This window comes from Carcharhinus amblyrhynchos, chromosome 12 (genome assembly GCF_965287045.1).
Source record: "Carcharhinus amblyrhynchos chromosome 12, sCarAmb.v2.hapA, whole genome shotgun sequence".
Lineage (NCBI taxonomy): Eukaryota > Metazoa > Chordata > Chondrichthyes > Carcharhiniformes > Carcharhinidae > Carcharhinus > Carcharhinus amblyrhynchos.
The window spans coordinates 49,167,796-49,193,804 of NC_137335.1; the positions used below are offsets into that span (position 1 = coordinate 49,167,796).

Here is a 26,009-nt window from a genome sequence, read left to right on the forward strand (position 1 = left end):
AGAGGCTGGCTAGGGTGAACGTTGGTCCTTTAGAGGATGAGAAAGGGGACCTAGTGGTAGGGGATGGGGAAATGGCTAAGGTCTTGAATAACTTTTTTGTTTCTGTCTTCACGGAGGAGGACGTGAATAATTTGCCGGGTGTTAGCGATGGAAAGGTGGTAGGACTGGAGGGTCTTAATGACATTACTGTTACTAGAGAGGTGGTGCTCGACAGACTGGAGGGGCTGATTGTGGACAAGTCGCCAGGACCGGATGGAATGCATCCGAGGGTTCTGAAAGAAATGGCGGAGGTTATAGTGGATGCCTTGGTGGTTATTTTCCAGACGTCGCTGGATTCCGGGGAAGTGCCGGAAGATTGGAAAACGGCTAATGTTACGCCGTTGTTTAAGAAAGGTGCCAGGCAAAAGGCGGGGAATTATAGGCCGGTTAGTTTAACGTCTGTGGTAGGTAAAATGTTAGAATCCGTCATCAAGGAGGAAATTGCGAGGCATCTTGAAGGGAATTGCTTGATAGGGCAGACGCAACACGGTTTCATTAAAGGGCAGTCGTGTCTGACAAATTTACTGGAGCTCTATGAGGATGTGTCTAGGGCAGTGGATAGAGGAGAGCCGGTGGATGTGGTCTTTCTGGATTTTCAGAAGGCGTTTGACAAGGTACCTCACAGGAGGTTATTGCAGAAGGTCAGGGGACATGGAGCTGGGGGTAGGGTGTTAGCGTGGATAGAGGATTGGTTGTCAAATAGGAGGCAGAGAGTGGGGGTCAATGGGTGCTATTCGGATTGGCGGTTGGTGACTAGTGGGGTGCCCCAGGGGTCGGTGCTGGGGCCTCAGCTATTTACCATTTATATAGATGATCTGGAGGAGGGAACCGAGTGCAGGGTGTCGAAATTTGCTGATGACACCAAGATTGGGGGAAAGGCAAATTGTGCGGAGGGTGTGGAGAGTCTGCAGAAGGATCTAGATAGGCTGGGCGAATGGGCCAGGAAATGGCAAATGGAATTTAATGTTGGCAAGTGTGAGGTGGTCCACTTTGGTAGGAAGAATGGTAGGAAGGACTATTACTTACGTGGCGAAAAACTGCAGCAGGCGACGGTGCAGAGGGACCTCGGGGTCCTTGTGCATGAGTCGCAAAAACCCAGCTTGCAGGTGCAGCAGGTGGTCAGGAAGGCGAATGGGATGCTGGCCTTCATAGCGAGGGGGATTGAATATAAAAGTAGGGAGGTCTTGCTGCAGCTGTATAGGGCATTGGTGAGGCCGCAGCTGGAGTACTGTGTGCAGTTTTGGGCGCCGCACCTGCGCAAGGATATTTTGGCCCTGGAGGGAGTGCAGAGGAGGTTTACTAGGCTGATACCGGAGTTGAGGGGATTGAGCTATGAGGAGAGGCTGAATAAACTAGGTTTGTACTCGTTAGAGTTTAGAAGAATGAGGGGAGATCTCATTGAGACGTATAAGATGATGAATGGGATGGATAGGATAGAGGTGGAGAGACTCTTCCCGCTCAGAAAAGACAGTAGGACTAGGGGGCACAGCCTCAAGATAAGGGGGAGGCGGTTTAGAACGGAGTTGAGGAGGAACTTCTTCACTCAAAGGGTGGTGAATCTCTGGAATTCTCTGCCCGTTGAAGTGGTGGAGGCTGCCTCGCTAAATATTTTTAAGAAGCGGGTTGATGGGTTCTTGATAAGAGAGGGGATTAAGGGTTATGGGGAGAGGGCGGGAAAGTGGAACTGAGCCACGACAGATCAGCCATGATCTTATTGAATGGCGGGGCAGGCTCGAAGGGCTAGATGGCCTACTCCTGCTCCTATTTCTTATGTTCTTATGTTCTTATGTTCTCATCTCTGTTTGAAATCTGCTACCCCTTATCCTGAAACTATGACCTTTCATTCTAGATTGCCCCACAAGAGGAAACATCCTCTGTACATCTACTCTGTCAAATCCCTTTCTCTTGTATACTTAAATTAGTTCTCCCCTCATTCTTCTAAACTCGAGTTATCGGCCTAACTGCTCAATCTCTCTCCATAAGACAAGCACCTCATCTCTGGAATCAAACTAGTGAATCTCCACTGAGCTGCCTCCAATGTAATTACATCTGCCCTCAAGTAAGGGAACCAAAACTCTGCACAGTATTCCAGATGCAATCTCACTAACACCTTGAACAGTTGTAGCAGCATGTCCCCAAATGCCAGTATTCCATTGCCTTCCTTATTACCTGCTATACCTGCTTACTAGCTTACTGTGATTCATGCACAAGGACATTCAGATCCCTCTGCATCAAAGCACTCTAAAGTTTTTCTCCATTTAGATAATAAATTGTCTTTCTATTTTTTCTGACCAAAATGGATAACCTCTCACTTATCCATGTTAAAGTCCATCTGCCAAATGATGGCCCATTCACTTAACCTATCCATATCTGTTTGTAAATTGCTTGTTTCTTTATCACAACTTACTATCCATTTTAATGTCATCTGCAAATTTGGCTATAGTACTTTCTATCGCCGCATCGAAGTTACTAATATGGATTTTAAGTAGTTGGGACCAGAGGACCAACCCCTGTGGCATCCCATTAGTTACATTGTGTCAAACAGAGGGACTCAGCCTTCTGACTCTCTGCTTTCTGTTGGTTAGCCAGCCCTCTATCCAAGCTGATAAATTATCCGTAACCGCATGTGATTCTACCTTGTGTATTAATCTTTTGTGTGGTATCTTATCAATGCCTCTGGAAGTCCAGATATACTACATCTAGAGGATTCCCATTAACTATTTTGCATGTTACATTTTCAAAGAACTTGAAAATTAGTCGAACATGATTTACCCTTCATAAAACCATGCTGACTCTGATGGATTGCTTTTTGACTTTCCAAATGTCCTTCCTCAATAATCATAGAATCTCTACAGTGCCATTTGGCTCATCGAGTCTGCACTGACAACAATCCCACCCAGGACCTATCCCCTTAACTCCACGTATTTACCCTTCTAGTTCCCCTGACCCTAAGGGGCAATTTTGCCTGGTCAATCAATCTAACCTGCACATCTTTGGAGTGTGGGAGGAAACCCAAGCAGACACAGGGAGAACATGCAAACTTCATGTAGATAGTGGCCTGAACCCAGGTCCCTGGTGCTGTGAAGCAGCAGGGCTAATTGTTATGTCACCGTGCCGCTCCAATCTGTCAAATGCTGCCTGGATGTCGAGCCAACATTACTGGGATAAGAGGGAAATTTAGACTTTCCAAATGTCCTGTTACTACTACTTTAATAATGGATTTTAACAATTCCCCAATGACGGATGTTAAACTTACTGGCCTACAATTTCCTAATTTTTGCCTCCCTTTTTGATTAAAGATGTTATATTAGCATTTTCCCAATCCACTAAAATCATTGCCATATCCATGGAATTTTAGAATATTCTAACCAATGGATCCACTATCTCCGCTGCCACTTCCTTTAAACCACTAGAACATAGGCCATCAGGCTCTAGGAACTTTTGTCTTCAATCCAATGGTTTGCTCGGTACTTTTTCCCTAATCCAAATCCACTAGGGCCTAACCTGTCCTCATGCCAATGTAATTACCTTTGTTTAACTCCAGAAAGCTCATGTGGGACTCCAGTTTCTTGCTGTCAAACTGATTTTGAAATTCTGGCATGCTATGATCATACTTCCCCAGAGTATCCTTGAACTGTGAAATCATTAACTAATCCTTCCTCATTACATAATACCAAATCCAGAATAGCCTGCTCCTGGTTGATTCCGCAATTAATTTGATTAATCCCAGCCAATGTGCATGTTAAAATCACCCATGATTATTGCTATAGCTTTCATACAAACCTCCAGTATTTCCTGGCTTATACCTGACCCAATATGCAACTACTGTTTGAGGATAGTATAAACCAGGAAATACTTGTAAGAAAGGTATGGCAATAATATGGGTGATGTTAGATTAGATTGTTCAAATTGGCAAGGGTAGCTTCGAGGGAGTGTTCATGGAATGAATTATAACTTATAATAAGAGACTCCCTTCCCTTACTATTTCTTATTTCTACCCAGACTGGTTCTACAACTTGATCTCCAGTGCCTATATCATTTCTTGCTACAGCACTGTTCTCTTCCTTTTACTAACAAAGCTACACCACCACCTCCTTTTCCTTTCTTTTTATCTTTCCAAAACACTGACTATGTGGATATTTAGTTTCCAAACCTGGTCTTGTAACCATGTCTCAGTAATCACCACCAAATCATACCTATTTGTCTCTCTTTGCGCTGTATTGCTCTTTAATTTTATTCCAAATGTTTTGTGCATTGAGGTGCAAAGCCTTTAAATTTGTTCTGTTATCAAATTTCTCTATTCTCATACAATTCCTTGGTGTAATATGACATTCACATGTTCTGTCCCTTTTTATCTCCTGATTACTATCAGCCTCATCACTAACCTTTACAACTACTCCTATGAAGCTATGAAGTTATTTGATTTGTGTGATATGAACAATAGATCACTTTGTCGTCTTGTGAAATGAGCACATTTGGCATAATCACAATATTATTTAACTAGATAGTAGTATATCATTGTTCAGAAACAAACTGGGAAATTTTAAATTTTGCCCAATTCAACAAATGAAATAAAAACCAACTACAAGCAGTGGGTGCCCACTGTCATTAAAATCTATCTAATTCGGTCATTTCTTTCAAAGGGAAGTTTGCTGATCCAGTGTGACTTGTATGTTGACTCCAGACCAACTCCAATGTGGTTGACTCATAATTGTCCTCTGAAATTGGATATGGTTTGTGAAGAGAGTAGACTGAATGGAATCAAATAGGAAAATATTATACCACTCACTTTGCAAGAATTTCAGCAGAAATATAAGTGCAAATTTAAATTGGATTTTTTTATTCTGACATTTAAATACTCTGCTTCAACAAAAGTTCTTGCACATGTAGTTAGCTGGTAGTATAGGTACAGATTTGTTGTAAATTGCCAGCATTTAAGGGTGAGCAGATGATTTGCATGGGTGAAGGCTTCTGCTGTTTTATTTGTCGGCAAAATATCTGATATGTACAGACACCCTTCACTGAAGCAGAGTTTTGTCTTTAAAGCCTAAGTGTTGCCCTATTGGAGAAAAAAGGAGAGTTGGTGAGGAGGTTCATCCTTCTTCCAGACCACACTGCCTTTTCCTTTACACACTCCATCTAGGCAATGCCTAAAATCATTTGCAAGGACTGAAATCCATCTGTTAACTTCTCCATTATGCTATCAGGATAACTCAGGCAGAAGCATCCTTATATAGAATTTACAGTTTCTCCCTGTTAGGACACATCTAAGTTCAGAATGTGTACCTGCTTTTAGGCAGGAGTAAAGTTTAATTACGCCATAAGTTTGTACATAGGCAATGCTAGAGTTTAACCACCTAAAAGCATTAATATACTACTTGGTGCTGGCCATGGTTACCTTTCTCTTAAAGTGGGAAGAACCACAGCCCCTAATGACAAAATTACAATTTCTAAAGCCTGTACCGTGGTTTGTAGTGACCTATAATAAATTGAGATGTAACCATGTGTCAATGAGCTGTTAATCTTAGTTTTTTCTGCATCAGTTACTTTGAAAGCTTTTTAACTGCTGTTGCTTAATTTTCTAAAACCTGCGTATTGTCAGGTATTGCCAGGAGAATCTCAACATGCAAAAGTAAATTATGTCTTTAAGACAATAAACAAGGAAAAGTACTAAAATATAACCAAAAATATCAAATACGTATACAAAATTGTCCCCTGGTTAGATTTTGACTTTTTTTTTTGCCCTAGCTCCCTCATATTTGGTCCATGCATTAACCACCATTTTGGAAAGCAGTGCCACAGAAAAATCATTGATTCATGCTGGTGTGTAAAATTCCTGGTGCTGTAGCAACAATCAATATGTTCACCTAATGTTCTTCATTGAAAAATTAAACCATCAGCAGGTTATTTGTGTTATGGTAAGGTACCAGATAAGCCCTATCTTCATCTGACAGGCTCATTTTCTAGTGGGAATAAAGGGATTATAATCATGAAGTATGTTCTCTTCTGCATGCCCTCAACCTTGTACAGACCCATGACACAGCCTGAGCTGATCCACCAGCCCAGCACATACCAGTAACTGAACTTAGCATCAGTCTTATCTGTCTGGTGCAGTACCACATGGTATAATACATTTGTTCAGCCACAATGAGTTACTGAAAACACATGGTATCCATTTACATGAAGACCCATGATTTTTACCCCCTCCAGTAGATATTGTCACTTTGGGCATTGAGAGAGTGGTACTAATTTTGAAACTGTTTTAACTCTGAAGTATGTGTATGTGCATTGGAAACATATTTATTGTTTTACACCGAAGAGACTTCGGAGTTGAACCCATTTGAATGAGTTACCTAGTTTAGGGGAAAAAAAGATATATAGTGCCTTACACAACCATGATGTGGAGATGCCAGCATTGGATTGGGGTAAGCACAGTAAGCAGTCTCAACACCAGGTTAAAGTCCAACTGGTTTATTTGGTAGCACAAGCCACAAGCTTTTGGAGCGCTTCTCCTTCATCAGGTGAGTGGGAGTTGTGTTCACAAACAGGGCATATAAAAACACAAACTCAATTTACAACATAATGGTTGGAATGCGAGTCTTAAAGGTACAGACAATGAGAGTGGAGAGAGGGTTAAGCACAGATGTGTATTGTCTCCAGCCAGGACAGGTAGTGAGATTTTGCAAGTCAGAGTTATAGATAGTGTGACATGAATCCAAGATCCTGGCTGAGGCCACCCTCGTGTGCAGAACTTGGTTATCAGTTTCTGCTCAGCGATTCTGCGTTGTGTGTCGTGAAGGCTGTCTTGGAGTACTCTTACCCAAAGATCAGAGGCTGAATGCCCGTGACTGCTGAAGTGTTCCCCAACAGGAAGAAAACACTCCTGCCTGTTGATTGTTGAGCAGTGTTCATTCATCCATTGTCATAGCATCTGCATGGTCTCCCAATGTATCATGCCTCAGGACATCCTTTCTTGCAGCGTGTCAAGTAGACAATGTTGGCTGAGTTGCAAGCGTATGTACCATGTACCTGGTGCATAATGTTCTCAGGTGAGATGATGGCATCCATAATGATCTGGCATGTTTTGCAGAGGTTGCTGTGGCAGGGTTGTGTGGTGTGGTCACTGTTCTCCTGAAGGCTGGGTAGTTTGCTGTGGACAATAGTCTGTTTGAGGCTGTGTGGTTGTTTGAAAGCAAGAAGTGGGGCTGTGGGGATGGCTTGGTGAGATGTTTGTCTTCATAATATGTTGAAGGCTCCAGAGAGGTGTCGTAGCTTCTCCGCTCCGAGGAGGTACTGGACGATGAAGGGTACTCTGTCTGCCGTGTCCTGTGTTTATCTTCTGAGGAGGTCGGTGTAGTTTTTCTATTGTGGTGCGAAGAAACTGGCGATCGATGAGTCAAATGTCATATCCTGCTCTTATGAGGGCATCATTCAACATCTGGAGGTGTCTGTTGCAATCCTCCTCATCTAAGCAGATCCTGTGCATACAGAGGGCTTGTCTGTAGGGATTGGCTTCTTTAACATGTTTAGGGTGGAAGTTGGAGAAGCGGAGCATCCTGAGGTTATCCAACGGCTTGCAGTACAGTGAAGTGCTGAGGTGATCTTCCTTGATAGAGGTGCATGTGTCCAAGAATGCAACGATTCTGGAGAGTAGTCCATGGTGCGTCTGATGTTGGGATGGAACTTGTTGATGTTGTCATATGGTTGTTTCAATGATTGTTCATCATGAGGCCAAAGGAAGAAAATGTCATCAATGTATCTAGTGTATAACATCGCCACAACAACAGATGAATGAACACCACTCGACAGTCACCATGCAGGAGTGTTGTGTTCCCCAACAGGAAGAGTTCAGCAGTCGGGCATTCAGCCCCTGATCTTCGGTTAGGCATCCCCCAAGGCAGTCTTCATGACACATGACAACATGGAATCGCTGAGCAGAAACTGAAAGCCAAGTTCCGCACACATGAGAACAGCCTCAACCGGGATCTTGAGTTTATGTCACGCTATCTGTAACCCCGACGACTTGCCTGGGTTTGCAAAATCTCAATAACTGTCCTGGCTAGAGACAATACACATCTCTTTAACCTGTGCTTAACCCTCTCTCCACTCACATGGTCTGTACCTTTAAGACTTGATTCCCTGTAAAGACTTGCATTCCAACATTATCTTGTGAATTAAATTTGTGTATTTATATGCCCTGTTTGTGAACATGACTCCCACTCGCCTGATGAAGGAGCAGTGCTCTGAAAGCTTGTGGCTTGTACTACCAAATAAACCTGCTGGACTTCAACCTGGTGTTGTGAGACAACTTTCTGGCCTAACACAACCCCAGGACATTACAAAGCGCATTACACCTAATCAATATGCCCACTATTTTTTTTTAGATGGGTTGTGTGTAAGAACATAAGAAATAGGAGCAGGAGTAGGCCATCTAGCCCCTCGAGCCTGCCCTGCCATTCAATAAGATCATGGCTGATCTGTCATGGCTCAGTTACACATTCCCGCCCTTTCCCCATAACCCTTAATCCCCTTGCCTATCGAAAACCTATCAACCCGCGTCTTAAAAATATTGAGCGAGGCAGCCTCCACCACTTCAACGGGCAGAGAATTCCAGAGATTCACCACCCTTTGAGTGAAGAAGTTCCTCCCCAACTTCGTTCTAAACCGCCCCCCCTTTATCCTGAGGCTGTGCCCTCTAGTCCTACTGTCCTTTGAGCGGGAAGAGCCTCTCCACCTCTATCCTATCCATCCCATTCAACATCTTATACGTCTCAATGAGATCTCCCCTCATTCTTCTAAACTCTAACGAGTACAAGCCTAGTTTATTCAGCCTCTCCTCATAGTTCAACCCCCTCAACTCTGGAATCAGCCTAGTAAACCTCCTCTGCACTCCCTCCAAGGCCAGAATATCCTTGCGTAAGTGCGGCGACCAAAACTGCACACATAACTCCGGCTGCGGCCTCACCAGTGCCCTATACAGCTGCAGCAAGACCCCTCTACTTTTATATTCAATCCCCCTTGCTATGAAGGCCAGCATCCCATTCGCCTTCCTGACCACCTGCTGCACCTACAGGCTGGGTTTTTGCGACTCATGCACAAGGACCCCGAGGTCCCTCTGCACCATCGCATGCTGCAGTTTTTCAACACGTAAGTAATAGTCCTTCCTACCATTATTCCTACCAAAGTGGACAACCTCACATTTGCCAACATTAAATTCCATTTGCCAGTTCCTGGCCCATTCGCCCAGCCTATCTAGATCCTTCTGCAGACTCTCCACACCCTCCGCACAAGTTGCCGTTCCACCAATCTTGGTGTCATCAGCAAATTTCGACACCATACACTCGGTTCCCTCCTCCAGATCATCTATATAAATGGTAAATAGCTGAGGCCCCAGCACTGACCCCTGGGGCACTCCACTAGTCACCAACCGCCAATCCGAATAGCACCCATTGACACCCACTCTCTGCCTCCTATTTGACAGCCAATCCCCTATCCACGCTAACACCCTACCCCCAACTCCATGCCCCCTGACCTTCTGCAATAACCTCTTGTGAGGCACCTTGTCAAACGCCTTCTGAAAATCAAGAAAGACCACATCCACCGGCTCTCCTTTATCCACCGCCCTAGACACATCCTCAAAGAACTCCAGTAAATTTGTCAGACACGACTTCCCCTTAACAAAACCGTGCTGCGTCTGCTCTACCAAACAATTCTCCTCAAGATGCCTCGCTATTTTCTCCTTAATCACGGATTCTAACATTTTTCCTACAACAGACGTTAAACTAACTGGCCTATAATTCCCCGCCTTTTGCCTGCCACCCTTCTTAAACAACGGCGTAACATTAGCCGTTTTCCAATCTTCCGGCACTTGCCTGGAATCCAGCGACGTTTGGAAAATAATCACCAAGGCATCCACTATCACCTCCGCCATTTCCTTCAGAACCCTTGGATGCATTCCATCCGGTCCTGGGGACTTGTCCACAATCAGTCCCTCCAGTCTGTCGAGCACTGCCTCTCTAGTAACAATAATGTCATTCAGGCCCTCCACTCCTACCATCTTTCCATCGCTGTTCATTTCAATGCATGGCCGATTCACTTCAGTCCACGGCATCTTTAAATTTGTTTGGGGCAACTGCGCCCTGCAGAATTTTCTGACAGAGCCAACCAGACGTTAGTATTGTTCTGTCTCCACAGATGATGTCAGACGTGCTGAAATTTTCCAGCATTTTCTGTATTTGTATATGTTAAAGAAGACAGCTTGTGAATTGCGGTATCTTGGTTTTTGAACATTGTGAATGGGCGTGGCTTAAAGGGAGCATTGTAGCCAAAGAGCACTTTTGAGATGTAGTTAGTGCTGTAACATTGGAATTGCAGCTGTCAAAAAATGCACAGACGGCTCCTATTAACGTGGCGATAACCAGATATTCTGTTGTGATTAAAACAAAATACTGTGGAGTGCAAATCTGAAATAAAAGCAGAAAATGCTGAAAGCACCCAGCAGATATGGTACAAGGTGGAGAGAAAACAGAGTTTACACTTAATATAACACTGCATGCTATTTGCCATGGCATAGACCAGTGATTGAATCTGGAGCCATGCTTGTCTGCTTGCTTCAACTACTTCCTGATTAAATTTTCTGAGCCACTGCTGTAGACAGTTTGTAGCATAGATCAGGGATTGAACCTGGGACTATGCTTGTCTCTTTGTTTCAGCCACTTTCTGATTAAACTTGTTGAGCCACTGCTGATGTGATAATTGAGGGATGAATGATGGCCAAGAAAGAAGGCGCTAGTGTAGAACTGAAATTTAACGTCTCTTTTTGATTTCTACATGAGTTAATTCAGCTCCTTTGTTGACTGGCTTGTGCTGCTGTTAATATCGGAAGGTAAATAAATAAAAACACAACCAGAAACTTCGCTGCCGTTGTCGTCAGGGTTATTGCTGCGCTTCTGAAACATTACTATAAGCCTGGGGTCACATTTTGGCCAGATTTGGGTGTAGATGATAGGCTTCCCCCCCCCTCTTAAAGAGCCTCTGTAAATCAGATGGGTTTTTAACCACAGTCAATGATCACCATGACTGAGATTTTTTAAAGATGGGTTGTTATTAATTATTAATAAAGAGAAACTTTAAGATTGATTTAATTAACTGAATTTAAATTTCCCGAATGCCATGGTGAGATTTGAACTGATATTTGTATATTATTAGTCTAGACTCCTGGATTACTAGTACGTTAACATAACCACTCTGGTATACATCCAACCTGCTGCTGGTTTGAACATATCATGATCCTTTATAGTAAAAATGGATTTGTCATATCCATATTCAAAATTGTAGCATTGAATTTAAATTGGATCCTGTGGACACCTGTCTGTTCTTGCTGATGAAGGGATATTTTGAATGACCCGTCAAGGGAAATATCTCGTGAATTATTAAAATAGTGACATGTTTATTTATCTAGTTTAACACGCTTTCAGTATAAAATAGTGTTTATTTAATGCAGAGTCCAGAATGGGTGGTAACACAAGTTTGAAAAATGCTGAAAAGTTACATGATCCTGTTTTTGAGTGGTGTTTTAGTTTTTGTAACAGCTTTGGAACCTTGCCAAAAAATGTACTACTTCCAATGTGTATCACATCAATTCTATAAGCCCTTGAAACAAAGTATGATGCAAATATCCTGGAACTGTTAAACGAAACAATCATTCAACACTTTATTTTTTGGTTGAATTTAATAAATTTATATATGAAATAAATTATTAATAAGAAACTTGAATTGTGCATGGTTCAGTCTAAATAGCAAGTACATATTTTACTTTATAGGATAAAAAATGAAATGAATTGCAATTAGTCACTTTGTTTTGTCAAATAACTTGAGACTGAGATTTCATTATGCCTCTACGTTTTGTCTGGTGAATGTAATTGTTTACATGGATAAGATTTGAATGTTGAGAATCAATTCCCTGCAAATTCAAAAACTGACTTGGGGGATACAAGATAAGTGTGGATCAGCCACATTTTTACAACACATAAGGCAGGCATTTTATGGTTTTTATTCCTGCTTTTTTGTTTTAATAATTATTAATATTCTCTCCCTATTTTGTGCTCTCCTGCACGATCCACTACCTAATCTGAGTTTTCATTCCTATAATGTCTGGTTTATGTTGATCTGATTTCTTCAGCCTCTGTTTGAACTTGTCTGCTCAACTTTTAAATTTGATTCAGTACCAAGATTGTATGTTTTGCTGCTTTCCGCTTGACTGCTCAGAGCCTTCAATTACCCATGAGCAACCTTATAGGAGATCTAAAATAAAAATAGTAAATGTTGGAAATACTCAGCACATCTGGCAGCATCTGTGCAGAGAGAACAACTAATGTTTCAGGCCTGTGAACTCTTATGATGGAAGGCTTTTTTGGGTTTATTTCAGATTCACACCTGCAATGTTTTGCTTTTGTAGCATGGGAGATTTGCTCAGCACATTTATTTTGTAGATAGTTGATGTGTAAGTTTGAATTAGTTGAGTTCTAGAATGATTTTGTAAAATTGTGCACAAATTTCATCAACAAAAATCATAAGTTAATGAATGCATGGCTTTGCAGATTTTTGCCAAAGTGTTTATTTTTAAATTGGGTTTAGAACATTAATGAACCACCTGTACTGCTGCATCGGTTTATCAATTACTTACAACATTTGGGTATATAGTGCTAAATTGTCATTTAACTTTGGACCATACATTTGAGCAAAGGGCAATGAGTGGTATCAATTTTACTTTGCAATAATGTTGACATATTTTCCTTTTTTTAAGCCTTCTAATAATTTGATAAATATTGTAACATGGTTTTTGATTTTGTATTTGGCTAATGCTACGCATATTCAGTATGTGATAAGTTTTGAAATTGAATATAGTTCTATAAGGATTAAATACAAAATTAATCTAAAAGCAATGCAATGTAAATTATAGGAGAAGTTGCATCCTGCATAACTCTTGTATTGAACAGTGATTAACATCATTAAGTTGCTTTTTGAACTTCCTTTTCACCCCACCCCTGGCCACTGGCACTGTTTCTGTGGCATTTGGCAAGGGACAAATTTCTGATCTATTATTCTTACTGTATATTTTAACCAAGCTTTGTAAGTTACTTCTGTAATTGAGTGTGCTGGAATTTTATGCAAAACAAAAGCCCTGACTTAGCCCAGTGCAGTAATTCAAAAGCACATTGCCGATCCTGTGCGTCTCAATACTTCCTACGCATTAACTTTGTTGACCTGGCTATAATGTATTATTTGGCTCACTTTTGATTCTAGGTTAAAACTGCAGTTATTTAGGCTAATGCGCACAGCAAAAATTTGCATTCACAAAAGCTAGCATGATTAAAGAATATTTATCAACTACAGAGTACTCCAATAATTAATCTGTTTTTATATATGTGTCTTCACTTTACTAAATCTAAGGGATGCAGATTTTAACACAGCATCTAGCTGGTTTAGCCATTCATTGTCAGGACTGTGATCCAACCAAAGAGAAAAATGCAGGACCAATAAGGGAACAATACTGTGGAAAGCTCCTGTCCCACTGGATCAAATGTCACCTATAAAGGCATCTAGCTTCTATGTGATGCAGCCTCCACCCCAGTCAAGAATCGTTCCAGCTCTCTCTGTAAGGCATGCAGAGAGTCAATGGTCACACAACTAGGCACTAATTCTAAAATCAAAAACAAAATGCCGGAGAAAGAGAAATTATTTTTAATACCCCTGATCTTATGCTTCTACTAATATTTTAATCATGTTTTGTCAATTACTTCAACAATCAAGAATGCTGCAATTATGTGCATAATTAAGTTCTGAATTACCCTACTACAATGATTCAAAGGCACACTGCTGACCCTGTGTCTTGACGTTTCCCATGCATTGAGTTTGTTGACCCTTCTGTAATGTTTTCTTTGGCCAGTTTTTGATTAAGTTAAACAGAAGAAAGAAGAGAGATATTGGATTTGATGGCTGACATTCTCCATTCACGCATGCCCTGCTACCACTGCCAGTGGGATCGGAGAACTTGGCATTCAACCAAATCTCTTCACTGCAGCTGGATCAGAGAATCCCAGCCATAGGTGAAATTGGAGCATTCCAACCAATGTTAGATCTGTTTCTTCTCCACAGATGCTGCCAGACCTGCTTATTTTTCCCCAGCACAGTGTTTTTGTTTAGATTTATAGCGTCTTCAGTAATTACTTTGCTTTTAATGTATCTTAGTAGTTCATTACAATCTGGGAGAAGAAAAACTGCGTAATGTCCAGTTTACTTCTATTCATAGGTCATTTAAACTAGAAGTCCCCTAGTCCTCCCCTATCTGTTAAATTGAAATAACCTATAAATAGAAAAGCTATCCAACTCTTGATCTATTTTATAGTCTTCCATCTTATCACTTGTAAGTCTACGCTGCTCTAAGGTAATAGATCAATATCCTTGAGTCCATCTGAGCAGCTGAAATTCTTCTTGGAAGTTTTCCAGAGTGTTCGTAGAGAATGACAGTAAATGGAATGCATTGTAATTAGTCTAAAAGTTATAAATTGGTGACATTTGGAATTCAGTGCCAAGGGGGAGGGGGATGCTGCATTTTGCCTCCAATACTTATGGTATTTGTAAGCTAGAGGTAGTCAGAATTTAAAATTTTGTGAAATGTTTTTGTGCTCATTGCAAGTCTCACCATGCAGAAAAGAGAAAGAGAAATGTAAATTGAAAAGGGTGATAAGTAATTTGGACTATGATATAACGGGGCAAGTTTGTGTTGAGACTGCAGAGTGTGGGAGTTTGTGGATGGTGAGCATATCTGCATTAGATGTCTCCCACATTTAATCTCTCTTTCCTCAGTGTAATTGAGCTGGAAATTGAGTTGATGCTACAACACAGAAGGAAAGGAGAGAAGTAACAACAGTATCACAAGAAAATTAACTTGACATCTATTGTATAGAGTAAGGGGAACCCAGGTGAGATAGAGAACAAGGATCCCTGGAAACTAATTCTATCCAATAGGTACATTGTACTTGCTACTGATGAGGATAAGGATAAAGACCATCAGAAGGACAGTCAGAATGCTGACAATGGCATCTTGGAGCAAAAGGCTGTCCAAGGGGCAGGAATGGAACAACCAGGTGCAGAAGAAGGGAAAACACAATGCAGTAGAGAATTCAATAACAGTGAAGCATTCTTTGTAAACTGAATTTAGACTCGTGATGCCAGGGTGAGTTACATCTCAGACTGGCTTTAAAAGATATTGGACAGCGAGTGAGATGTAGTCATATCACCCATGTTAGTGCCAACAAAAAAAATCAAGTCCTTCTTGGAAAGTACCAAGAACCTGGAGCTAAATTGACGAATCAAACCCTTGAGGGTTGCAATCTTTGGATCACTATCTGAGCCACGTGCAAATTGGCATGGGGTAGGGCAATTCAGGAGGTGAACATGAGGCTTCACAAGTGGTGCAGAAAAGAGGTGTTCCATTTCGCAGGACACTAGAATCAGTACTAGGACAAGAAGGAACAATCCTATTGGGACATGCTCCAACTGAACCTGACCAACACCAGGTTCTTGATGGGAAGGAAAACTAGGGTGGTCACAAGGACCACCTTGGGGTCCTTGGGGGATGAGGTCAAGTGGAAATGGTAGTATAAATAATAGTTCAAAAACAAAGGGATGAGAGTTGAATAACAGGCAGAAAGTGTACGTTAAGAGGATTTTAACTTTCATATAGATTGGAATGCACTAACCAGTCCAACTCAAAGATGAATTAAGTATTCAGGATAGTTTTCTGTAACAATATGTCCTAGAATCAAAGTGTGGACATGCCATATTCGATTTCATAGTACTGTAAATGTAGCTAAAAGTTTAAAGGTGTCATTTTATCTAATAGCAATTATATGATTTGAGTTCAGTGTAGTGTTTGAAAGGAAGACAACTAAAAGCAAAAGCATATAAAATGCAAACAATTACATCAGTCTTGATGGGAGCAGGGCAGAGGCTGACACCTGGACTGCAAGGCGTTGGGGAACTGTGTACAGTAGCGCTAATCTGAGTCCATCTGCCTCGATAAACACCACAGCTGCTTGGGCACTGATGTCCTGTTATGTACAGGTAGCAGACTCATGGCTGATACATCTTTTGTAGAACCCCTTTTTCTCCTTGCAGCTTCTATCTGTGTTCCTTTAGTCTCCTGACCAGGAGGATGCTTCCCATTTCCAGTCCCAGAATTGCCAGTGGTTTATGCAGCAAGGCTTGCTGTGCCAACCTCTGGTCCCCAGGAAAAGCCAGCAACCTAATGCTCCTTGCAGGATGTCAACCAATTCGCTAGTGAGAATTACAAACCCCTTAGCAACTCATAAGATCTAAAGTGCAGGAGTAGGCCATTCTGCCCATCAAACTTGCTCCACCATTTAATAAGATCACGGTTTCTCTGATTGTGACTGTAACTCATTTCCTGTTTGCCCCAAAACCATTTTCTTCTTGTTGGTTAGAAATCTGTTTAGTGCAGTCTTGGAATATTCAGTGACCCAGCCTGTGGAAGAGAATTCCAAAGACTAACGATCCTCCGAGAAGAAATTCCTCTTCACCTCTGTTTTAAATCAGAGGCACTTTTATAGATTTTTTCATGAGGGGAAATGTGCAGCATCTCCCTTGTTGAACCCCCTCACTTGTGTTTCAATAAGATCATCTCATTCTTTTAAACATCAATGAGTTTAGGCACAACCTGCTCAACCTCATAAGACAACCCATCAATCTAATGAATCTTCTCCGAATTGCTTCCAATGCAAGTAAAGCTATCCTAAAATCAGGTGACCAAAACAGTACACAGGTCTAGAGATGGTCTCACCAATCCACTGTTCAGTTTTGTAGCAAGACTTCAGTTGCCTGTGGAGTACTCTATATAGGCACTTTGACTGTCACCCAGATGCTCTTTCTTTGAGACAGCTGTATTTAAAAAAATACTTGCAAGTTATTGCAACAGCTCTTACACAACAAATTCAGTTTACTTTCCCCAAACTAAGTTAACTGCCTGAAAACCACAGGTACTACCCATTCTGTTGCAGTTGACTGGGCTGCTGGATTCAATTCACTGAGCTTGCGTCATCAGATGGACTCAGGGTTTTCTTGGTACAAAGGTGGATCTCATGAGCCTTGTTGTTCAGGCTGTTGGTCACTTGGTCACACTTCCCTACTTTAATACTCCATTCCCTTTTCAGTAAGGGTCAATATTCCATTTAGCTTCTGAATTACTGCATGATAACTCTTGGTGTCCTTGTACATGAATCACACAAATTCCCCCCTAGTGTAGTATTCTGCAGTTCTCTTCGTTTATATGTGTGCTTTTCTATTTCCATAAAAGTGGACAAACTCCCATTTTGCCACATTAAATCCATCTGCCAAATTTTTGCCAACTCCCTTTATCTATAACTTTATAATCTACAACTCTGTTTCCTTATCACAATTTGTTTTCTTCCTTTTCTGCATCATCAGTAAATTTGGCTGTTATAATTGGTATTTTGTCTGTCATTAATATAGATCATAAATAATTGCACTAAAAATGATGTGTGGCACTCTATTTGTTTTACTTTGTCAACCTTAAAGTGATCCATTTATCCTGACTTTCCTGTTAGTTCGTGAGTCCTATATTCATGCTAATGTATCACCCTGAACCCCATGAGTTCTTGTTCAGCAACCTTTTATGTGATGTCTTATTGTATGCCTGGTTCTGCCATTGCCAGAATCTGAAAGAAAAGTTGTAAAGGAAAAATAAGAATTATTTTCACTAGTTGGTCAGAAAAGGACAAGAGATTTTATATTCTTTCATGTGATCTGGATGTCACTGTTAAGGCCAGCATTTGTTGCCCATTTCTAATTACGCTTGAACTGAATGATTTGTAGACCATTACAAAGAGCAATTAAGAGTCAACCACATTACTGTAGGTCTGGAGTCACATATGGGCTGAACCAGGTCTCCCAAATAAAGAAAGGATATTTGTAAACTAACATTGTTTTGTTAGTTACCATTACAGATGTAATCATCTCATTACTGAGACTAGCTTTTATTAATATTTTAGATGTTAATTGAATTCAAATTCCACTAGTTCTGGTGGGAATTGAACCCTTTGGTGGAGTTAGCCCTTGTACAGACACTTAACCAAATAACTTCCTACTGACAAACTATAGCCTCTTAAGCACCCCCAAGTTTAATTGTTCCTCTACTGGTGCCTATGCGCTAAAATTCCCTCCACCTCTTTCCTTATTTGAGATACTCCTTAATCCTACTTTTTTGATCTAAGTTTAGCGATATATGCTAATGTCACCTTATGTGACCCAGTGTCATGTTTTACTTTCGAATTCTCTATAAAATATCTTGAAATGTTTAGGGAAAAAAGAAATTCTAAGACTTAAAGCACACATACTCTAATGGTAAGTTAAAAGGAAAATCAAAAGTTTTTTTGCTTTACACAACCAGTTATTTTTCCTTGCTCTACCTCAGTTTTTATGAGGATACCTTTGCAGGAATATCCAAGGACTGATGTTGTGATAATGTTCTTAGTCTCTTGCTTTCTCCCTTATCCTTAACAGAAATGTTATTGATCATAATTTTCAAGCTATATTAAGAAACAGTTTGAATTTTTGTTTTAATTTCAGTTTCCAGTTGGAAACTTCCAATGATGAGGCATATAAGACCATTTAAATTTAAATGATGAACTTTTGGTTTTCCATTCTTTAATTCAGCTCAGGACAACACATATTGATTTCAAGATTGACATTTATATATAAGCTGAAAGTAGCTGAAATGGGGTCTTAATTTGCATTAAAATTTTTTCAGTGATTAACGAATTCAGTACATTGTCATCCAGTCTCTGGCTGCATATTGATTAAAGGTAGAATTCTGAATATGTTTTCCTCAACATTTTTGTTTGCTGACTCTTTATTATTCATATCTGTTTGTCACAGTATTGTTTTCTTAGAAAGCATAGGCAGTATGTGAGAGGTGTGTTTTCTTGCGGTAGGAATGATTGTCACAATTTAAATAATTCCAGCTGCAAGTTTTTTGAGAGTTTTAAGTATAATAAAATTTATTATTTGTGCATCCCAGAGATTTAAAAGCATCATGTCTCACTTAGTCAACTCATTCACACTATCACTCTCAGGAGGGAAAAAGCTGTTTAATAATAGTTTGTATTTACCTTAGTCTGTTTCACAGCAGTTCATTGCTTAGATGAGGTGCTTTTGTTAAAACGAACGTCTTGTAAAACAGGGTTTTCAGTAAGCTGCTAAGTCATTTATAGATGACTTTCCAAGAAGTAGGTTCTTAGATGAACTTGAAGTTGGAGAGAGTCCTTCTCCCACTTTCAAAGTTTGGCTGTATATTACCTTGCCTGCTTAGTTGATGTGCAGCTGGGTTGATGGTTGGCTGATAGATTTCTGTGGAACTCTCTGCAGAACAGCTTCTTGATGTTTTAAAAGTGGGCAAAAAACATTAAGTTTCAGAAAAATACATCGTCAACCTGAGACTGGAGTGTTCCTTTTATTCCTGTAAAGGCGAGTGGATGTTTCAGTTTGCAAAATGAGTCAAATAATCCTTGGGTGGCCACCTTTTTGTAATGTTTTATGTTTTATAAAAATATGAAATATTGACGCAAAGTCCATAATATAATGGAACATATATAAATAAAAATATAGCACACATTCATGTTTTGCTAATTGTTTTATAAGAAAAAAATCTACAATTACGTCTAAATGTAATCAGCACATTGAAGCTGAATTTGATTTGATTTATTATTGTCACATGTATTAACATACAGTGAAAAGCATTGCTTCTTGCACACTACTCAGACAAAACATCTCATTCGTACAAAAGGGAATGAGAGTGCAGAATGTAGTGTTAGTCATAGCTAGGGTGTAGAGAAAGAGCAACTTAATGCAAAGTAAGTCCATTCAAAAGTCTTGATTGATAGCAGCAGGGAAGAAGCTGTCCTTTGAGTCGGTTGGTACGTGACCTCAGACTTTTGTCTCTTTCTCCCGATGGAAGAAAGAATGTCCGAGGTGTGTGGGGTCCTTAATTATGTTGGCCGCTTAGCTGAGGCAGCAGGAAGTGTAGACGGGGTCAGTGGATGGGAGGCTGGTTTGCGTAATGGATTGGGCTACGTTCATGACCTTTTGTAGTTCTTTGCACTTTTGGATAGAGCAGTAGCCATACTAAGCTGTGATACAACCAGAAAGAATGCTTTCTATGGTGCATCTGTATAAGTTGATTAGAGTCGTAGCTGACATGCTAAATTTCCTTAGTCTTCTGAGAAAGTAGAGGCGTTGGTGCGCTTTCTTAACTTTAGTGTCAGCATGGGGGACCCAGGATAGGTTGTTGGTTGGACACCTAAAAACTTGAAACTCTCAACCCTTTCTACTTCATCCCCGTTGATATAGACAGTGCCTTATTCTCCTTTTATGCTTCCTGAAGTCAATGACAATCCCCATCGTTTTGTTGACATTGAGGGAGAGATTACTGTTGCCACACCAGTTCACCAGATTCTCTATCTCATTGCTGGACTCTGCCTCACCATTGTTTGAGATCCAACCCACTGCAGCAGTGTTGTTAGCAAACTTGAAAATTGCGTTGGAGGGGAATTCGGCCACACAGTCATGTGTATAAGGAATATAGCAGGGAGTTGAGAACTCGGCCTTGTGGGGCACCGGTGTTGAGGATGACCATGGAGGAGGTGTTATTACCTATCCTTACTGATTGTGGTCTGTGAGTTCGGAAGTTTAGGATCCAGTCGCAGAGGGAGGTGCTGAGGCCCAGGTCATGGAGTTTGTCGATGAGTTTTGTGGGAATAATAGTGTTGAAGGCTGAGCTATAGTCAATAAATAGGAGTCTATCAGAAATTAAACAATTGTTTCCCTTCAAGTGGCTATTGCTTAAATAGTAAAATACCAGGCTATATTCTCTTTTTTCATAAACTACCCCGTTGGTGAAATTTGTTCAATAGGTGGGAAAGCATCAATGCAGATTCTGTGCAAAAGATTGTCTTGTACACATCTGCGTCATAGTATAACTTAACCAGTAGCTTGGCAATTTTGGCAACAAATTGGTTTATTTTGGTGTAAATGTTTTTAAAAAATCTAAAGGTGAATTTTGTGTTAAATGCCTCCTGTTAACCATACAATGTATTAACAAATGAAGAATCTTGGACTTTTATACACTACTATGTAGAAGCATACCTATATATCAACAGACTTTATTACTCCACTCCAGAATGGAAGAATATTTACTGCACAACTAAATAACATTGCTTCAGCGACATAGACCAATACTGGTCCATTCCAAATCAACGGTCAAGAAATATGTTTGCTCCTGCCAGACTTAAACCCTGGTTTAGGTTTCCCTCTGCTAGCTGCAACATGTATTAACTACTTTTAGCAATTTAGCCACAGGATCATTTGAAAGTAGCATGTTGGTCACTTTTATCTCCTGTCATTTCATCTGTAAATGCAGCAGCATTCCTGATAGTACAGAATAAAAGTTTGCAAAATTCTTCATCATCCAAGGAAAATTTGAAATAAATACACTATACTTTAAAACATGAAGTTATTGCCAGGAGCTTTGGATTCCTGAATGCAATGTAGAAAATCATGATATCACTCAAAAACCATTGAAGTATAACCCTCATGGTTTGAATTAACTTCAGGTACATCCTTGAAATTTTGTGGGGGAAAATTGCAAATTATATTTACCTAATTCAAGTGAAGTGATTATTGCACCATTGTTTTCATATAAATTTGAGTATCCTGCCATTTTCTTAAAACTTATCACCATAACCTGTTTGAGTAAAAACTCTTCTCTTGAATCATAATCTTGTTGCAGATTACCTGTAATATTTTCAGAACCCTTCCTCCCAGTGACAATCCGGATTTTGATCCAGAAGAGGATGAGCCATCTTTAGAAGCAGCATGGCCTCACATGCAGGTAAATAGACTTGTAAAAATGGTGTTGTTCCTGAAAAATGTTTTTTTTTCTTAAATTGCTTAGTGCATGTTTAAATACCATGCATATTTCAAGAAGTCACTATACATATAGTATACTGTTAACACTTCCAAAGGTATCATAGATTCCCCACAATACAGAAGGTGGCCATTTGACTCATCGAGTCTGTACTGAACACAATCCCACCCAGGCCCTATTCCTGTAGCCCTCATTTACCCTTCTAATCCCCCTGACATTAAGATCAGTTTAGCAAGGCTAATCAACCTAATGTGCACGTTTGTGGACATGGGAGGAAACCAGAGTACCTGGAAGAAACCCACGCAGACATGGGGAGAAAGTGCAAACTCCATACAGACAGTAATCCGAGGCTGAAATTGACCCTGGGTCCCTGGTGCTGTGAGGCAGCAGTGCTAACCACTGTGCCACCTAAACATGAGTCACATTTTATTTGTGCTTGTGTATTAGTGAATCGCATCAGTTGAAGGAAGGTTAAACACTCGTTTAACCAGTTAAGGGAGGTTTTGGACGTTAACTGGAACATGTAAGATTAACCAATATTTTAAACATGTGTTGTGTTGTGAGAGAGGTAGTTGCAGTGACGATTGCAAGGGCAAAGATTTTATTATATGTTGACAATAGATGAAGATCATTATATGTTTATATCTCGTACGTTATCTCAATCTTAATGCTATGCTTCTAGGAGATGTTGTGCGAGTCATTGAATCAGCACTACCTCCCTCAACAATGGGGTTTCATTGGGCAGCATTGGCCCTCTATTGAGCGGCCTTTTCAATGATTGCTTGCATTATGATTTTTGTTGCTTCCCCTGAACATTTCTATCTTACCTGAAGCAACAGCAACATACTCTTGCTAAGAAGGAAGTAATGCTTAAGTGTTTTGTATGTAATAGCAGTTAATTTAAATCGGTGTATCTGCTGTTCTTCAAGGCCATGTTATGTGTGGACATGAGTCGAGCTCTGTCCACAAACACCACAAAAGAAAATGTTCATGCAGAAAAACTGGATTAGATGCTCTGACCTCAATTCATCTTCTCTGACCCTCATCAAAGCTGTTCAGATATTGCATTCTTGCCAGTTATCTCCTGGAACTTCCAAAGAATTATTTATCAGTGACATCATCACTATATTACTGATGTAACCTAAATTATCCATTTTAAACCTGTTTCCTTCACTCCATGAAATTGAAATGCAGGCCTGGGACTTTCCCTTCTGTTCCCATTGACTGTGCCCCAAACTGTTTTACTGAAACCTAAATAGGTTCTTCCGCCACTGTGATGAAATTGAGGAGTCTTCCCCACCAAGCTTGAAATTTTGATCAGGCTTAGTTTGGTGGTTGACAGTTTCAAATTTCATCTCATACAAAGATAATTTATACAGATGTCTGCAGATTTTAACATATTGGGATTATTTCTGCTAATTGCTTCTTTGTTTTCTTTAAGCTCGTGTATGAATTCTTTCTGCGATTTCTGGAATGTCCAGACTTCCAACCTAGTATTGCAAAAAGGTTCATCGATCAGAAATTTGTACTCCAGGTAGGTGCATTGAACTTCTGACTGGTTAGATAGATGAACAGTTTTATACTTTTTAGGGTGAAGTGTTTGCTTGTATATTGCCTGTATAAAAACAGGTTAAAGTTCTTTCTGAAAATGCTGGAGAAAGTCAGCAGGTCTGACAGCATCTGTGAGAGAGAATAGAGCCATTTCGAGAAACGTTGGCTCTATTCTCTCTCCACAGATACCGTCAGATCTGTTGAGTTTCTCCTGCATTTTCAGTTTTTTTTTTCAGATTCCAGCATCCGCAGTATTTTGCCTTTATAAAGTTCTTTCTAAATTGTCTACAGATCTTTAGTCTGGAAAAGAAGAACACCTTCTGTGCAGCAGTATGAAGTGATGATTGCCTTTAACCAGGCTTTCCATGTCACGTTGATGTTTTCTGCAACATAAGTAGAAATCCAAAATTGCTTCACCTGTGTTAACCAACAGCATCCTATTTTCAAAATGTTTATTGTAATGGTGGGGTGTTGCAGTCAGCGGTGAAAGAACAGCACTTGAAATTCATTATGCTGCCCGTGGACCTTTGTAGGCTTCTGAGCAGCAATTTATAAACAACAGGTGTCTGTCAATGTAGCAGCCTCCACAGAAGATCTGGGACCTGAGTGAGCAGAATGAGCAAGCATATCTCTTCAACTAATCAGGTTGAAGAATTTTTTTACAGGACCTAAAAGAATATTTAATTCAATGTAAAATCATGTACAGAAAACAAAATAGAGGGAAACAGGGTTACAAGAGAAATAAGAGACTGCAAAAGAAATTTCAAAACGTGTTTTTAATTTTTAAAATTTCCAACAATATTGGAATCTGAAGGAATGAGATCCCAAATTTGTAAAAGTTAATTTTTAGTGGCAGGGAGTGGTTGTGTAGTAATTAAAACTTATTATACAGTTGAACATTGAATATACTTGACCTAAACTTATTCTGTGTTCAGTAGTTATCTGGGCAATCAAGTTAGCACAGTTGGCTTGAAAGCCAGTGGTGAATCGGATTAAAGGCTTTGGTTTTGATCCTCATTCCAGCTGAGAGAGTCTCACAATCTAACTTCTCAACTTACTGCAGTAAAAAAACACAGCCTTGGTTCGGCAAATAATCGCCAAGGACCTGTCTTCAGACAGAGAACTTGGCAAGAAGAAGAATTGGGTGAGAGCCATAAATTCACGCCCTTCCATCTATTTCAATAGAGTCTTTTGGCAAAGTAGCGGTATAGCAATACATGTGTGGTTAAGTTGAGTAAATTGGGCAGCAACTTCTGTATTTCTGCAACTTGCTGCACATGTGTGAATGCCAGAAATTACAGTTCAATTCATTCCATAAAATTATGGTGAAAGGTTCACTATTATTATCTTTGGAGCTAAACAGTGGCAAAAACAAGTAATTCCAAGTGCTTGATTGTTACTGAAGTATGCTAGATGTACGCATTGCGTGTTCTGGCATTCCCTGACTTTTGGTGCAATGCTGCTGTATGCTTATGACTAATAATAACAACTAGTGACTAGTGTTGTGCCTCAGGGGTTGGTGCTGGGACCACAATTGATGCAAAGATGTGTAGCTGGATAGGTAGTATTGAGGAAGCAAAAGGACTTGGACAGGCTAGGAAAGTGGGCAAAGAAGTGGCAGATGGAATACAATGTGAAAAAGTGAGAGGTTATGCACTTTGGGAAGAGGAGTGGAGACACCGACTATTTTCTAAATGGGGAAATACTTAGGAAATCAGAAGCCCAAAGGAACTTGAGTGCTTGTTCAAGATTCTCTTAAGGTTAACATGCAGGTTTCGTCGGCAGTTAGGAAGGCGAATGCAATGCTAGTATTCATGTCGAAAGAGCTAGAATACAAGAGCAGGGATGTACTTCTAAGCCTGTAAAAGGGTCTGGTCAGACTCCGTTTGGAGTATTGTGAGCAGTTTTGGGTCCGTATCTAAGGATGGATGTGCTGGCCTTGGAAAAGGTCCAGAGGATGTTCACAAGAATGATCCCTGGTATGAAGAGCTTGTTGTATGTGGAACGGTTGAGGACTCTGGATTTGTACTAATTGGAGTTTAGAAGGATGAGGGGGAATCCTATTGAAACTTACAGGATACTGCGAGGCTTGAATAGAGTGGACATGGGGAGGCTGTTTCCACTAGTAGGAAAAACTAGCACTACAGGGCAGACTAGAGGGATGATCCTTTAAAACGAAGAGGAGGAGGAATTACTTCAGCCAGACAGTGGTGAATCTGTGGAACTCTTTGCCACAGAAGGCTGTGGAGGCCAGGTCATTGAGTGTCTTTAAAATAGAGAGAGACAGGTTCTTGATTAATAAGGGGATCAAGAGTTATGAGGAAAAGGCAGGAGAATGGGGATGAGAAAAATATCAGCTATGATTGAAAAGCAGAGCAGACTCAAGCCGAGTGGC

At 40.4% G+C, this 26,009-nt stretch overlaps 1 protein-coding gene across 1 annotated transcript in view; it reads left to right on the top strand.

The window, feature by feature from the left end:
• Positions 1-26,009, top strand: part of ppp2r5a (protein phosphatase 2, regulatory subunit B', alpha isoform) — a 151,505-nt gene that overhangs the window by 55,270 nt on the left and 70,226 nt on the right. Inside the window, exons 3-4 of the mRNA XM_080200492.1 lie at positions 21,926-22,027; positions 23,505-23,597. Coding sequence (XP_080056618.1) covers positions 21,926-22,027; positions 23,505-23,597 — 195 coding nt within the window. The remainder of the gene's footprint in view (positions 1-21,925; positions 22,028-23,504; positions 23,598-26,009) is intronic.